This window comes from Polypterus senegalus, chromosome 1 (genome assembly GCF_016835505.1).
Source record: "Polypterus senegalus isolate Bchr_013 chromosome 1, ASM1683550v1, whole genome shotgun sequence".
NCBI classification, from domain to species: Eukaryota; Metazoa; Chordata; class Cladistia; order Polypteriformes; family Polypteridae; genus Polypterus; species Polypterus senegalus.
Window position 1 is genome coordinate 145,564,959 of NC_053154.1, and position 17,090 is coordinate 145,582,048.

The 17,090-nt window shown below is 34.9% G+C and overlaps 1 protein-coding gene across 10 annotated transcripts in view; it reads left to right on the forward strand.

Moving 5' to 3' along the window:
* The window catches only part of agfg1a (ArfGAP with FG repeats 1a), a 136,409-nt gene that overhangs the window by 90,343 nt on the left and 28,976 nt on the right, over positions 1 to 17,090 (forward strand). For 7 of the 10 annotated variants that reach the window (XM_039759849.1, XM_039759895.1, XM_039759854.1 and 4 more), the window contains exons 6-7: positions 850 to 969; positions 1,534 to 1,605. The exons of 1 other annotated variant lie outside the window; for it this stretch is intronic. In XM_039759849.1, coding sequence (XP_039615783.1) covers positions 850 to 969; positions 1,534 to 1,605 — 192 coding nt within the window. The remainder of the gene's footprint in view (positions 1 to 849; positions 970 to 1,533; positions 1,606 to 17,090) is intronic. 2 more of the 10 variants (XM_039759905.1, XM_039759866.1) reach the window with 1 other exon arrangement.

The window sequence follows — 17,090 nt, forward strand, 5'->3', positions numbered from 1 at the left end:
GCATTATTGACAATTTTAAATTGGCCTAGTGTAAGTATGGATTTGCCCATAGCTGGTGCCCTATACTGTTTATGTTCTTCTTTGTATCTAATGCTTCTGGGGAAAATATGTAGCAATTTTGGTAATGGTTGTTCAGTAGAAGAATTAACTTTTTTATATCAAATGCTACTCATACACATGCATATACCCACACTCATATAGTGGCCAATTTAGAATTACCAATCAACATAACCTACACATCTTTGGGGGTGCAGGAGGAAAACTAGACAACTCAGAGGGGAAAAAACTTGCAAAGATGGGAATAAAGTGGAAACTTCACTCAGATAATGTTTTATTGTGGAACTTGAACCCTGGATTCTGAATTCCTTAGGTAGTATCATTGCCCACTACACTACCATGCTGTCTACGATTAAAAAATTTACAATTCAGAATAATATAAAAGCAGATAAAGGACATCAGATATTGCCAAGTCTGTAACATAACATATCTTGAATATGACATGTCTTTCATTTTTCTCATTTTTAGGTTATACGTAATTTTTTTTTTTTAGTTTTATGGAATAACAATCTTACTTATAATTGATTTACTATGAATAATTATTAACACATTTTTCGAAAGATAAGCATAGTTTTTTTTTATATATATACAAACTGCTTTATGACCTTTCTAGCTAATTTGTCATTGCCTGCATTTGTGTATTTTAATATAATATGTGTGTTTTTGTAGGTACGAGTGTGTGTCCATCTCAGAAGGGTTTTTACTTTAAGTTGTTAAGAGTTCAGATTTTTGATTTCTCATTGCGTGTATGTGTAACTATTTTTTGTGTTTTGTTCCCTTGTAATTTTGCAGCTCAGAGTAATGCAAATGCAGACTTTGCAAATTTTGATGCATTTGGAAATTCTAGTGCATCGAGTAGTTTTGGAGGTTTCCCCACAGCGAGTCAGCCTTCTTTCCAGCCCCCGATTACAGGTAGATCACAATAGACATACTAGGTCTCTCTCTTTCTTTGTGTGTGGGTGGGTGTATGTATGTTTCAGTTTGTCTGCTTGCTTATATTAAGGCTTGACTTAATTTTATATAATTGCTTAAACAAACCTTTCTGATGGCTCTGGGGAAACCTTAAGCTCTATGTTTTGTGTGTCATTTTGTGTGTCTGTTCCATTTTCACAGAAACCCTTTTTTCATGTGAGCTGCAGTTTTCTGTCTGACATAATTAAAACACAGAGTAAAGAACTGAGTGATGTTATGAAAATAAATTAATTTTCATTAGTGACTTAATACAACATGTTGAATATAAAGTGTTGACCAGAAAATGCAGCAAATCAGTTATTTTTTTCCTCTGCCTTAATTTTTTTTTTTTTTTTTAACCTGTGGTGTGTTGTTCACACATACTGATTAACATTTCATATTTAAATACAGCTTGGCCTAACTTTTCCTTTAGCTGTTTGTTTGCCTTTGATTTCTTTACATTTCTTTGTTTTGTTTTATTTTATTTATCTTTTTACCCCCTCCTGACACTTTCTGGCTGTCCAGCGTTCAGAACGCTTTCATCAAGCTGCAGCTTTGGTGAATTTACTTCAGCTTTCCCTCTTCCAGCTGTACACAGTAAGTTCCACCTCAAAGTGGTAACTCCACTTCTGTGTATCATACTGTTATTCTGATGTCTTAGCTTTCATTGTGTTTCATGTTCTGCCACTATCATCTTTGACATTTTTGTCAAGTACTAACTTCAGGTAACTAAAGGGAATCTTTTGATAACATTATTTTTTAGTTTGTTTTAATGGGACACTTTACTCCACATTTAGCAAAACATTTCCAAAGCCTGTTTAAAATATTACAGTGTATGTTATGAGATATATATATATATATATATATATATATAGATATAGATATAGATATAGATATAGATATAGATATAGATATAGATATAGATATAGATATATATATATATATATATATATATATATATAAAAAACTTGCACATGCATAATTCAACTCCAGTCAGGAATAATGTTATATATGCTGTAACTGTATGGAGAGTAAAAAAACCGTCACTATGTCAGTCGTGTATTGGGAAATATTAAAAAAAAAAACCAACTCACAGCAATTTAAAAAAAAATAATTTTAGACATTTCCTTTGTATGTAGGAACAGGTAAGGACATTTTTAATTTCAGTTGTTTAAAGAGGAATAGTCACATTTTTTCATTTTTAATTGCAAAACTACTCTTTCATTAGAATTCTTAAAAAAAAATTCCAGCATTAAACAAAGCAGTATTTTTCATATAAATCACCAGGAAAGAACAGATCAGTGACATCTCTTATCTAATAATTAGCTGGGTGAAGAACGCGGATCCCAATAATTAACATAATGGTGCGGACTAAGCCTTGTATAGCCAGCCTACACCCAACTACCGCATGCATTCTGGGGTTTTTGAGTTCTTCTCCCAGTGCAGTATAAGATCAGTGATGTCACTGGACTGCTCTTTTCTGGCAGTTTATATAAAAAAGGCTGCATTGTTTTACATTATGATTTTATTAAAGCTCCTAAGTGAAAAATACATTTTCATTATTAAAAAATTGAAAATTGTGACTGTTCCCCTATAAATTGCAAAATAACAAGATCACAGTGGAGTAAGTGTAATACAAATGGTTAGGTAGGCCTTTTATTTATTTATTCATTTTGTTTTACGTGCATTAAAGATTACAGTACCCACTGGTAAGACAATTTTACTTCTGTGTTTGCATGTGCAGTAGGTTGAAGCAGTCTGGAAATGTCATAACAATTTTTAGCTTTAACTAACCAGTTTTACATTGCTAGAATTTTTTTTTTTTTGCATTTTTATGTAATACTGTACAGAAAAAGTTTATGTGTTCCAGGTGCCATATAAAGTTGTCTTTATTCTGAAAAATATTTTTATGTGTTGCAGCATATATAAAAGCCTACCTCATGATTTGATTTTATGTTTTAGTATGAGTAAATCCTTGCCATTCGTAGAGTTTTGTATATATTATTAATCAGATTATCCAAGATGAGTTGTTTCATTTTCAGTTTCATTATGAGTTACACTAATTTTATGTTGGTTTGCTTGGATGATATAAAAATGTACTTATTCTTTGTTACATACTTTTTTCCAAGGCAAAGTTAATGCAGAGCATTTTATTCCACAAGAATTTAGTAAATTGGGATTTGATTGGTTGATGTGTGTCTTTAAGTGGTGTTTGAGCATCAGTAGACAGTGAACATTTAGGGTAGTCAGGGGAACACAGTTCCATTGTTTATCTCTTGTTCTGTACATTTTAAACAGAATTTTCTTCATTTAGAGCTGAATAGTGGTGGGTGTTGTATTTTTGAAGCAAGATATAGACATTAATATACTATTTAACTGTACATAACATTAGGGCTGCACATGAATCCAAAATAGCTATATGAGTATATGAATGCATACAACTGTGCCAAATATATAATTATTTTCCACAAAGTGAGAGACAACTAGTGAACCTAGTACTTCTCCCAAAAGAAGGATCAAATTAAAATTATAAGGTTTTCTTTTTTGATTTTGATATGCTTTATTAATCCAGAAGGGAAAATTACCTTTCCTACTCGCAAGACCTTTGGGGATCAGAACATAGGGTCAGCCATTGTTTTAAGTAGACCGACAAAGCTTGCCCATCTCTGAAATAAGTCGATTTTTGAAAATCCCTAAAGTTCTACTATTTTCCACACTATCTGGTAATTCATTCATTGCTGTCAGTTTGTTGGGGAGGGATATGCGGAACCTTTATGGTTTTTGTGAAACTTTGCCTTTAAAGGGTTTTCAACTTTGTCCCTGTGTTCTTGTTGAAGTTGTATTTTCAGTAGCAACAGGGATCCACTGTACTAATTCCTTTCTTAATTTTAAGCACTTCGTTTGTGCCATTTCTTAATCTTTCTTTACTGAAACTGAAAAGGTTCATCACAGATTTTTACCTTCAAGAAATACTCCCCCCCAAATTATGTATTTTGTATATGTTACCCCATATACTTTGTTGGGGTGACCAAAAAAAAAAAAAAGACTTTTATGTTTTCATTGGTGACTAGAGAGAAAGTAGTTTATGAATATAATAGAAAGCAATAATGACATAATGACCAATGTTCTGCATACCAGCAAATGATGTGAAACGTGCCCGTGGGAAAAAAGAAACAAAAAAATCTGATATTCTCATTGCGTAATCCACATGTCTGTTTTTCAGTTGTTATGCTCATAATGTGCACAATGCATGTTTTTGGCTAAAGTATTGTTACAAAGTTATTTCCATAATTATCAGCAAGCATATAAACAGGAAACCAAAAGCCTAATGGGATTGACTTTTTGAATTGAAGACCAGATTCTTGACCAGTGAATGAGGTGGAGGGGTGGAATATTTTATTATTCTGTATATTAATTCAAAGTTTGGCCTAAGATTGTATTAAAGACAGCATTATTAATATTTGATAGAATAAATTATATCTGAATAGATGAAAAAATTGCAGATTGAAACTTGCATTCAAATTTGAATAAGACCAAGCATTTTATGAAAACATAATGAATTATTTTATTTCAACTGTTCAAATTGAATGTTGCTGTGTATGCATTTCATTTAATATTAAACAAATTGTTCATTTAACATGGCAATATGACCTGTCATTAATGTCATCTTTGTATTTTTTTCACATTTAATTTTATTTTTAACTATCTATACTAATAAAAGGTAAAGCCCTCACTCACTCACTCACTGACTCACTCATCACTAATTCTCCAACTTCCCGTGTAGGTAGAAGGCTGAAATTTGGCAGGCTCATTCCTTACTGCTTACTTACAAAAGTTAGGCAGGTTTCATTTCAAAATTTCTACATGTAATGGTCATAACTGGAACCTATTTTTTTGTCCATATTCTGTAATAGACTGCAACGCGATGGCCGTGGGAGGCGGAGTTGTGTGTCGCATCATCACGCCTCCCACGTAATCACGTGAACTGACTGTGAACGCAGTACGTAGAAAACAAGGAGGAGCTCCAAAGAGCGCTGAAGAAAACATGCATTATATAATTGAGAAGGCAGCGAAACAATAAGAAGCGAGCGAGTGACGCATAAAAGCATATAAGTGCAGCTACTGCGGAAACAAAGCACGGTGTAAACCGTAAGTTTAAATTAAGTTTATAGACAGGCTGCTGCTGGCGTTTGTCATGCCCACTACCAATACGATATTCGCGGGATACAAGTTTAATGAGAGGACGCAGGGTATAAACGAGAGTTTTGATCACTTTGTAACTAAGTTAAAATTGCTGGTGAAGGACTGTGCTTATGCAAATTCCGAGAGACTGTGTTTGTGGGGGGGGATTGACGTCATCATCTCCCCTCCCATTTACCTCATTTCATTCACTTCATTTCACTCTGAGCTGAGCTCCGCAGCTAACACGGTCTTGCGGAAGCAACTTTGTGACGCTGCCACCAAATACTCACAGAAAAATCCACAAATTAATACACACGCTGTCTCTAGGGTTTCTCCACACTCTGAATCCTCCAGGCACTACTGAGCATAATCTAATTTTGAGGGTTGGGACACCACTAATATTACTGAAAACCTTACAGCCACCGAGACTTTGTAACAGCACGAGGCTTCAGGTCACTTGTCTGCAAAAGAACCTAATTGAGGCAACTATTTTTACTGGCAGTTGATCAATGGAGAGAGTTTGTATTCCTTGCATCCCCGTTATACTCTCTGATCTCCCATTTCAATTCAAATGTCCTCCAATTTCCAGTAAGGCTCTGCTTCGCGATGACAATTAATAAGTCTCAGGGACAGACCCTACAAAAGGTTACATTGACAATCATGTTATGTTATTTTTAAAATGTTTCCTTTTCTTAGCACAAGCACAGCTGAGAAGCTTTGATGCATGTGATCCATAACGCATTAAAAAAATAACACATTTAATCACACTTTGCATTCCAAGCAAAGGGGAACTTTTGACAATGCTCGATTTCCTGGTACATCGATTACATTGATGCACACATCAGAGCTACAAAAATGAAAGAGTCTGAAGAAAGCGCATTGCTAGGGCTGATCGGAGGCAAATTTCATTTCAAAAGACTACCCGACGGAAGCCTTGATAAAAGCATAGTTTTGTGCAAACTGTGCAAAAAGGAGTTTGCATACCACCGAAGCACTTCAACCTTATGGTACCATCTAAATGCAAAACATGTTATAGCGAGCACAGAAACTGTGAATGCTGTTAGCACTAGCAGTGCGAGTTCAAGTACCAACAAAAAGTGTCAGCAGCCCAAACCTGATGAAATGACTGGCTTCAGGACCAAAATTAGTAAGTCAACATTGGTCAAACATACAAATTATCTCGCAAAATGGATTGCTTTGGACTGTAGACCACTAACAGTGGTGGAAGATAGGGGGTTAGAAAATGTGCTACAGTTAGCGTCAGGTGATCCAACTTTCCAACTACCGTGCCGAGAGACTATTTCAAGTAAAATTCAACAGCTTTATGACACTGAAAAGCAAGCAAATTTAGATGCATTACAGAAATCGGACTTTGTGGCTCTTACTGGGGATCATTGGACTTCCGTGACCATTAGTAATTTTACTTACATCTAATTACAAAATGTTCAATGATAACACTGTTTTAGCCTAATGTACAAAATAATTTTGGCTAAGGTTACTCAGAGTTTAAAGGTGAAGCTGGTCAAATTACCTTTTATGTTTCTGCCTTATTTTTTTTAAGAAGAAAAACTGCACTTTATGTTGAAATTATTCTTATTATTTAAAGACAATATTCTGAACATGTACTTAAAGTACTTAGAATACCACTTTATTTTTAAATCTGCCCAATTTTAGCCAGGGATGATATTTTTGTTTCTGTTTTAAATTGAAATGCAGTTTAAATGCATTTTTTTTTTCCAGAAATTTAAAAAGCTTGAGTTTACAATATTCATGTCCATGTCTATTATTTGATTCTGTAAGCCCACTAAAACCCTTTTACATTAAAAAAAAAAAAACCTTTGCGCTTTGGGGCAAATTTACTTGTGCGATTACATGCGATTAATTAAGATTAATTAATTACAAAGCCTCTAATTAATTAGATGATTTATTTAATCGAGTCCCTCCCCTAATAAATATATATATATACAGTGTGTATATATATATATATATATATATATATATATATATATATATAGATATATATAGATAGATATATGTAGATATATATAGATAGATATATATATAGATATAGATATATGTAGATAGATATATGTAGATATATATATATATATATATATGTAGATATATATGGATATATATATATATATATATATATATATGTTTATATGTGTGTGTGTGTATATATATATTCCAGCAAATAACCAGCTCAAAACAAGCATTGTTGTTTGTTTCTTTTTGCTTACAAAAAATGGTCTTTATTAAGAAGTCAGCTTTAACTGAGCGACTCTATATTTTATCAAGCTGTCATTAAATTTTGTAAATTTCTACAGCTAGATAGCTTTATAAACCCTGCAAAATATGTATGGTTTTCATGTGTTGAACCACTAGTAAACAATGCAGAATTTTCCTTGAGTATTTTTTGTGTATTTGAGCCTGAAAATGAGCCTTTAAAGTTCCTCATTAACACAGTTTCAAAGTTGATGTGTCTTTATAATTAAGGAGCTTAGAAAATCATTGTGGCCATCATAGGATTGTAGCGCATGTAAATGGAAGATTTTACAATCTGTACACTGTACACAAATGTAGAGAAAAACCAACAAGAAATTGAATGACGTGAACCACTTAAATAATACTTCACTTGAAAGTTATCTTTAAATGTAGGATTCTTCGTGCACATAGACACCATGCTTAAATCATCTTTTCTCAGTGTATTAAACATCATGGAATCCGAATTTGAGCTTAAATTTATTTATTAGTTATTTGCATCCATTCCCAATGTGAACACTCATAAAATTATAATGGCTGGGGACTTTAATTGTGTTTTAAATCCTCTCTTAGATAGGACTTCTATCACAGGGGGGACGACATCTAACACTGCAAAGATAATTACAAAGTTTATAACTGATCACAACTTATCAGTCCCCTGGAGGTTTTTAAACCCAAACTCAAGAACATATTCCTTCTACTCAACAGTGCATCATTGCTACTCAAGAATTGATTATTTCTTTATATATAACAATTTCTTGCCTACGATTAAATCTTGCAAATACGATGCTATTGTTATTTCTGACCATGCACCTCTGATCTTGGAGCTAAAGTCACTATGCCCCACACACTCATTTCGCAGATGGCGTCTCAACCCACTTCTATTAGCAGACGAGAATTGTACAGAATTTATATCCAAACAAATCAGTTTCTTCCTAGAGACAAATACATCCTCAGAGATTTCTGGAGGAAAACTCTTAAGGCCTTCTTAAGAGGACAGATTATCTCATATCTTTCCCACAGAAATAAATTAGAAACCAAGAAAGTAGCAGAGCTAAAAAGCGAAATTACTAAAATAGATGAAGAACATGCCAGGCTCCCAAGCGAGGCTCTACATAGGCTGTGCATTCAGAGCTAAACCTCTTGACAACTAAAGAAACTGAACAACTAATTTATAAATCCAGACATCATTACTATGAACACGGAGAGAAAGCTAATAAGCTTTTAGCTCAACAAATTCACAAGCAAGAAGTCCGCAATGCAATCCCAGTAATCACCAACACGAACGGAGACAAAATCGAGCACAAAAATATAATGCGCACCTTCAGAGACTACTATAAATCCTTATGTTCTACTGAGTTTAAAGAAGACAGCACACAATCTAATGCATTTCTGGATACATTAGATACCACAAATAGGTACTCCTAGTGCGGAGGAACTGGATAAACCTCTGGCGTTATCAGAATTACTAGATGCTATAAAGTCACTTCAAGGCGGGAAAGCAGCAGGCCCTGATGGCTACCCTGCAGAATTTTATAAGAAATTCTCTGCTCAGCTAGCTCCCTTCCTATTAGCAACATTTACAGAAACCAGAGACAATCAAACTCTTTCTCAAACTTTTTTTGCCAAGCATTAATCACCATTTTTCCAAAACAAAATAAGGACTTATTACAATGTGCATCATACAGACCAATTTCACTTCTGAATAATGACGCTAAGATACTCTCAAAAATTATAGCTAGAAGGATGGAGAAAGTGCTCCCCTCGGTAATATCACAAGATAAAACTGGATTTATCAAGGGTTGACAAATCTTCAACGCCTGTTTAATGTAATATACTCATCAACTAAGTCAAACACCCCAGAAATATTATTATCATTGGATGCAGAAAAAGCATTTGACATGATTGAATGGAAATACCTTTTTACTACATTGGAGAAATTTGGGTTTGGCCCGAACATTTGTGCATGGATCAAATTACTGTATACCAATCCAGAAGGTTCAATTTGTATCAACAACATTTGTTTAGACTACTTTAAACTAGAACGAGGTACCAGACAGGGATGCCCTTGTCACGCTGCTGTTTGCAATCGCCATTGAACCACTGGCAATACACTGTCGAAATGCTGATCAGATAAAGGGGATTATCAGAGAAGGACTGGAACAGAAAATTTCTCTATATGCAGATGATATGGTACTGTATATATCAGACCCACAAAATTCTGTGCCTGCAGTCTTAACAGCACTCACAGAATTTCAAAAGATCTCTGGTCTCAGAATTAATCTGAATAAAAGTGTACTCTTTCCAGTGAATTCTCAAGCATATAATATTAGATTAGACACTCTACCTTTTATCATTGCAGAACAGTTTAAATACCTGGGTAAACATCACAAGTAAACATAAAGCTCTTTATCAACAAAATTTTGCCATCTGCATGGAAAAAATTAAGCAAGACTTGCATAGATGGTCAACCCTTCATCTCACTCTAGCTGGAAGAATTAACACTGTTAAGATGAATATTCTTCCTAAGCTCCTTTTTTATTTCAAAACATTCCAATATACATCAATAAATCATTTTTTAAGCAATTAGATTCAACAATAACCTCATTTATTTGTAACTCAAAACATCCATGTATCCAAAAATCGACCCTACAAAGACAAAAGGCAGAAGGTGGCATGACTCTACCTAACTTCCAGTTTTATTACTGGGCAGCAAACATACAAGCTATAAAAACCTGGACACAAATAGACGAACATACACAGGCCTGGTCCGCAATAGAAGTAAAATCCTGCAGTACTTCTTTATATTCCTGCTCTGTGCCCCAATAAATGCAAGTTATGGCAATATACTAATAACCCAATTGTGTTTCACTAACACAGAATATAGAACCAATGTAGAAAGCATTTTAAGATGGAGAAGCTTTTATGTGTTGCATCTCTGCAAGAGAACCACCTCTTTCAACCTTCGCAAACATACAGTTTTAATATCTGGAAAAAATTTGGGATTAACTTTCTTAGAGATATTTATATAGACAATGTCTTTGCATCCTATGAACAATTACATTCCAAATTTAACATTCCAGCTACACATTTCTTTCACTATCTTCAAATTAGGAACTTTGTTAAACAGAACCTGCCTGATTTTCCTCATCTTGCACCCTCGTCCATGCTGGAAAAAATATTGCTCAATCTCAAGGACTCAGACACCATCTCTGCAATATATAAAATTATTTTAAAGTCCCTCCCTTTCAAAGATCCAGGAGGACATTGGGATAAAGATCTCTTAATCAATATCAGAAAAGGAGTGGAAAATAGCAATGCAGAGAATTCACTCGAGCTCCATATGCACAAAGCATACAATTATTCAACTCAAAATTATATATTTAGCACATCTGTCTCACTTAAAACTCTCCAAAATGTTTCCAGGACAAGATCCAACCTGTGAGCACTGCAATCACGTCCCAGCCTCACTGGGTCACATGTTTTGGTCCTGCACCAATTTAACATCATTCTGGACCAAAATTTTTAATTATCTTTCAGATAGCCTTCGTCTCACAATCCCTCCTAACCCATTAACAGCTGCGTTTGGGGTTCTCCCAGATTTGTTTAAAGTGGAGAAAGACAAACAAACTGTGATTGCATTCACTACACTTTTAGCACGCAGACTGATTTTGCTAAACTGGAAGAATCCTTACTCACCTCTTTTAAGTCATCAGGAAACCGATATTTTATACTATTTGAAAGTGGAAAAAATCAAATACTCAGTTATAGGATCTGTACAGATTTTATTCAAAACATGGCAGGATCTAATCAGTAATATTATATAGAGGAAGCAATTATTTCTGCATTTCTTTTTCTTCTCCATTTATCTCTATTGGCTTATCAAACTCATCAATTTAGGCATGTTTACAAGCCTTAAGTTTTACTCCGTTGGCCTTGCTCTCTCTTTCAGGGGTGGGGTCGACTTTTTCTTTATCCTACTTTTTGTAAAATTTGATTTTCTATGGAATGATTGCAATAAAATTAATAAAATTTCAAAAAAAAAAAATGAGCTTAGATTGATAGCATTTTTGACCCCATCATCAAACTTCCATTTACATTGCTGATGTAAATGTTCAGACAATTATTTCAGCACCAAGAAACAGAGTTCTTCAGATGTATCCTATACAGTGTCTCATCCTTCGTGTCAATCTACCCTATTAATGTAGAATAAGCTGAGATGTTCTGAAAGTGACTTGACGTTTTGTTATATTTATAGCCTGATATGTACACAGTAAAGAGAAAAGGAGATGAGACTGTTCTTGTGGTGCTCCAGTATCATATCCATATCACAGCCTCCCAAATTGTGGTCTGCCCAACAGATTGTCCATTATCCAAGACACCAGATGCTCATCCACCTGCATATCTTTGACCTTTCCCCTTAACCAGGATGGGTGGATGCTTCTGAAAACACTGGAATCAAACAAGATAATCCTCACAAGTGCTACCAGCATTGCTCGGATAGGAATGAGCCCTGTGGAGCTGATTAATAATTGCATCTTCCATGCAAATCTTTGTCCACTAGGCAAACCTAAATTAGGTCTAAATGGTATTTCATAAGAGGACTTGTATAGTCCAGGACCAGCCTCTGAAAACTCTATGATGTACAACATATGGGCTGCTTGTCTGTTGTCATGAGATGAAGAGGCATGTGTGCCTTCTTTGGCACTGGAGCAATACAGTGTGTTTTGCACAGCAGTTGCACTTTCTGTTGCCTTAGTGACAGACTTGAATAGGTAACTAAGGATACCAAAAAGTTGGTCCGTACAGGCCTTAAGAATTTGAGGAATGACACCATTCAGTCCTGCAGCTTTTCCTGTGCAACTTTTACAGTTGTCTCCTTTCTTGGTCATCAGTTTTAGACAGATCATACTGATAGTGAGACCAGCTATGTTGTATGGGTTGGAGACAGTGGCACTGTCCAGAAAGCAGGAGACAGCCGAAGGTGGCAGAGTTAAAGATGCTAAGATTTGCATTGGGTGTGATGGAGATGGACAGGATTAGAAATGAGTACATTAGAGGGTCAGCTCAGGTTGGACGGTTGGGGGACAAAGTCAGAGAGCCGAGATTGTATTGGTTTGGACATGTGCAGAGGAGAGATGCTGAGTATATTGGGAGAAGGATGCTAAGGATAGAGCTGCCAGGCAAGAGAGAAAGAGGAAGGACTAAGAGAAGGTTTATGGATGTGGTGAGAGAGGCCATGCAGTTGATGGGTGTAACAGAACAAGATGCAGAGGACATAAAGATATGGAAGAAGATGATCCTCTGTGGCAAGCCCTAACGGGAGCAGCCAAAAGAAGAAGTAGTCAGTGGTGGAAGGAGGAAAAAAATCTATTAAAAATGTGCTTCAGTTTTTATGGTTTATCCACATTCCCTTCTAGCAACTAAGGCCTAGATTTAATTATGTTAAAGATGTCTTTAACATTTGAATAAAGCAGGTCCAGAATGTTGTATCCTCAAGTGGAACGTGACAAATACCAATTGAAGTTTGCGATTGTTCCTATCCAAAGTTACATGGTTAAAGTCACCGTCATGAGTCAGAATGAGTGTTAGTAATAAAGTGATTAATTTATATTCCTAAGTTCCTATTTGCAGTGGGAGGAATATAAACATTAATAAGGATAATGTAACTTATGGTGGATGAATTCAATGTGTGAATTACAAATTTTAGTTTTAGAATTTGCTTCCTTTTACATCATTACTCATTTGCATAGATAACTAGACCTCCTCCTGCCTTTTTCCACATCACACTGGGTCTCTCTCTGCTTGATAGCTTTAAAATATTAAAATAGAGTCAGGTATGTCAGATTTCAGCCAACTTAATAATCACAAACGATAATACACAAAATAAAATTTCATAGTACCTGTACACGCCGTGACCCACTATAAGTGCAGACACTTTGTCCATCCTATTTCAGAGTGATCACACATTGCCTATTGCAGTGCCTGGCATACCACTGAATCCTTTCTGTCATGTTTTTTTCTTACTCAAACTCTTTGCCCACTCCATCTTCAGACAAACTCCATTGTCAGTAGTGTGAAATGGAGCTACTTAGGAGCTCTCAATTGCAGTGCTAGCAGCTGATTACAGGAATATTTAATACACTCCACTTTTAGTTTTTCAGTGTCTTACATTTTCAGTTGTTGCAGACATAAGGTAGCCTTCAGATCCTCTGCGCTCTCCCTGTGACGACTTCCAAGTTGTTCAGCTTGTACATAAGGTAGAAGTGAGTCAACGTGCTAGTTTGTGATAACAGCAGCAGATCACTGGTAAATTTTAAATCCATTTATTCAATTTCTAGTGACTGTTATCAGTGACAAGCCAGATCAAGTCTAAAAGTAGTCATAACTAGTAATTAGTGAAATATTTCAAAAAATACAAAGACAAAGGGCTTCTACAAAAAGCTGCTGCCTCCTCAGCATGTGTTTGCATGCATACAGAAAAGTATAGAGCAGCAAGCAACACTACATAAATCTAAACTGACTTGTCTTTTTCTTTTTCCTGTAAAGATGGCAGAAACCTAACCTAAAAGAACTGAGATACAGTAGCACAACTTTAAGCAAGTTTTCATATTGTATTATTGATAACATTTCGGATGTTTCTTTGCTCGTGGCTTGGTGGCATATTGGTTTGAGTTTCTGACTCTGAACCTCAGGAACCCTGGCCTGGTCATTTTCTTTGTGTTCACATGTGTTTATCACTGGTTCCTTTTCAGTCAAAAGGCACTAACGCAAATGTTTTAGTGAGTCTGTACAAGTAACTGTCAATGTATTAAGAAATATAGGTTTGTATTAGCTTAATTCAAGTAACTGTCAATATATTCACCAGTTCTGTGTAGGGTTCTATCTGTTTTGCAACTTGATAGGCTCCATCTTGGCTATGTCATAAATTGGAAGAATTGGTTTCAGAAAACTAATTGATTTGTCATAGATATTTCTTCATTTTCACCTCCTTTGTTTGCTTTCACTATTGGCTTTTTTGACCAGTCCTGGACAGCAATTTACAGAGAGGATGCTATCAACAACAACAACATTTATTTATTTAGCATGTTTTCATACAAATTATGTAGCTCAAAGTGCTTTACAAAATAATTAGGCAATACTAATTAACAAAGAATAAAGTAAGGTCAAATGGCTAGGGAGGACAGAAAAAAACTCCAGAGGGCTGGAGAAAAAAAACAATCTGCAGGGGTTCTGAGGCCATGAGACCACCCAGCCCCCACTAGGCATATAGTTAGAGAATAGGTTATGATAAACATTTGTTTCAAGGAGGAACAAAAGAAGACCGCATGTTTACATTAATATTTTATCAGTCATGATGCTAGTATTTGTCTCCTGCCTCCTACAAAATATTATTAAACTTGTTGAAGATAATACAGTGAATTTTCATCTACTTAAAAAAATAGAGAGGGAGAATAGTGCCCCTGTCACTATCCTGCCGGAAGCAGCTTATCCGGGATGGGAACTCTGTGCATTAGGAATAACGAGCAGTAATTTCATCTGCTGAGGTGTATAGAGATCTGTGGCTGCTAGCTGTAACAGGCTTCTGGCTTGACGGTTAGTGCTCTGCCAGCTTTGCTGTGCATGTTCTGCCAGTTAAAGTAGCTGTGTATTTTTTTTACACAGAGTGGTGTACGCAGTTAACCAAATACAGCATTTGAGTATGAGTAGAGTAGTGCAGGGAAATGGCCAAATAAAAAAAAAAGCTTGCACCACCACTGTGCTTCTTTACTTTCATAACATTGCCAGAAGTAAATATAATATTCTATTCATACCTAGTTAGTTTAGATGAAGAAAGTACTAAACAAAAATGCTTTCTTTGGTTTTAAATCAAGGCTTTAAATGATTATTTTATGGCCATCAAAGTAGGCCATGTGAATGACAAGGATCTACTCTATACAACATTCGTCTGTATTTTTTTTTTTTTTTTTTGTAAAATTTCATACATTTTGCAGGGGAATTGTATTTTGGCATGCAAAAACCTTTTTGAGGTTTCCTTTGTTTTTGTTTGTAGCACACAAAAGGTTGCACATTTCCAAGTTCAGTTTGAAACATAAGCACTGAGCTTTGCAGTGAAGGGCAAATGCTGTTAGTCACAATGTTGATTTTTATTAATTTATTTTTTTTGTACAGGTAGCAGCTCCGGATTAGCTAATACCAATTTTGCAAATTTTGACAACTTCCCCAAATGCTCTAGTGCTGACTTTGGAGCCTCCCAGAGTAACGCAACAGGAGCCCCCAAAGCTGCTGTAGGCAAAGCTAGCATCCCCACTGCAGATAAATATGCAGCTCTGGCTGATCTGGATAACATCTTTAGCTCTGCTAAACCTGAGCAAGGTAAATTTTCCTGCCACTGTATTTGTTTTGCAGACTTAAAGATGTACACTTTAACAATTTATCATGAAAGAAAGTTGTCATAGCTCACATATAAATATATATACAGAAAAAACCCTTAGAATAGAATTTTTTAATAAAATACACTGTATTCTTGGTAAAATGTTATAAGACAGTGTTATTCTAGAACAAATATGAGGAGTGCTGCAAGTGCATTGAAGTCCTGTGGCCTTCTTCACCCATTTGTTTCTTGTAATACTATTCAAAATCCAAGAAAAGGGTATTTGGCAAACTGAAGAAATAAATTTAGAAGTATTGTGTTTCAGGAAATAGCAAACTTTTTTCACAAATTGTGAAGCATATTACCACACCTCTGCGGTTATAATGTCATTGCAACATTGAAATAGACAACAGCGTTTGCCCTGGCTGAATATAAATGTTAATTATTTTGAATATTTGATCATGATGCTTTGTTTACTTAAGCCTTCATTAAATAAGAGACAAAAAGTGAGATACAAGTCTTAGATTTTTTTGGAGAGATATCAACAAGAAACATCTTCAAAAATGTGGCTGTCTACAAGATTATATGAAATATGTCACCGTTGACTTTGTAAGTGCATATTAATTATGCATAGTCTTATAATAAAATGGTTATTTGCACAAAATAATATATTTTTCATGGTACTGGAGTTCATTTTAGGTGCCTTTTTAACTTTCAGTAAAGTTAGAAAGCAAGCAAGAAAACTTTGCATCCAGTACTGGTTAAAGCAAAAAAAAAAACAACTTTAATTGGATGTAAGTCCATTGTCATCTCTCTGTTATTAGAGAGAAGGATTTATGAGCGTAAAATGCTTAAAATACCTAAGGTTTCTAGCTGAATTTTTACTCACACTTACTTTGACACAGACTTCTTCATGTTCATATGTCAAAGGAAAACAACTTTGTCATTTATACTTTAGTTATGTTAAGAATTGTTTAACAATATTATCTATGGAAACAAATATTTGCAAATGTTGTCTTCTGTAGTATACAAGACATCATTTGGAAATATTTTAACTTCATTTACAAAAATGTACTTTGACTAATCAGAAAATTGAGTCCTTGAGCTACATCTTTCTATATGTAAAATGTACAATTATAATTTGGGGAAATGTACTACCATTAAGGTTAAATTTTAGATTTGGTTTGCATTATTGCAAGGTCTATTACATTTAATTTTCTCATGTATTAAGCAAATTATTTGCTACAACTTTACACATCAA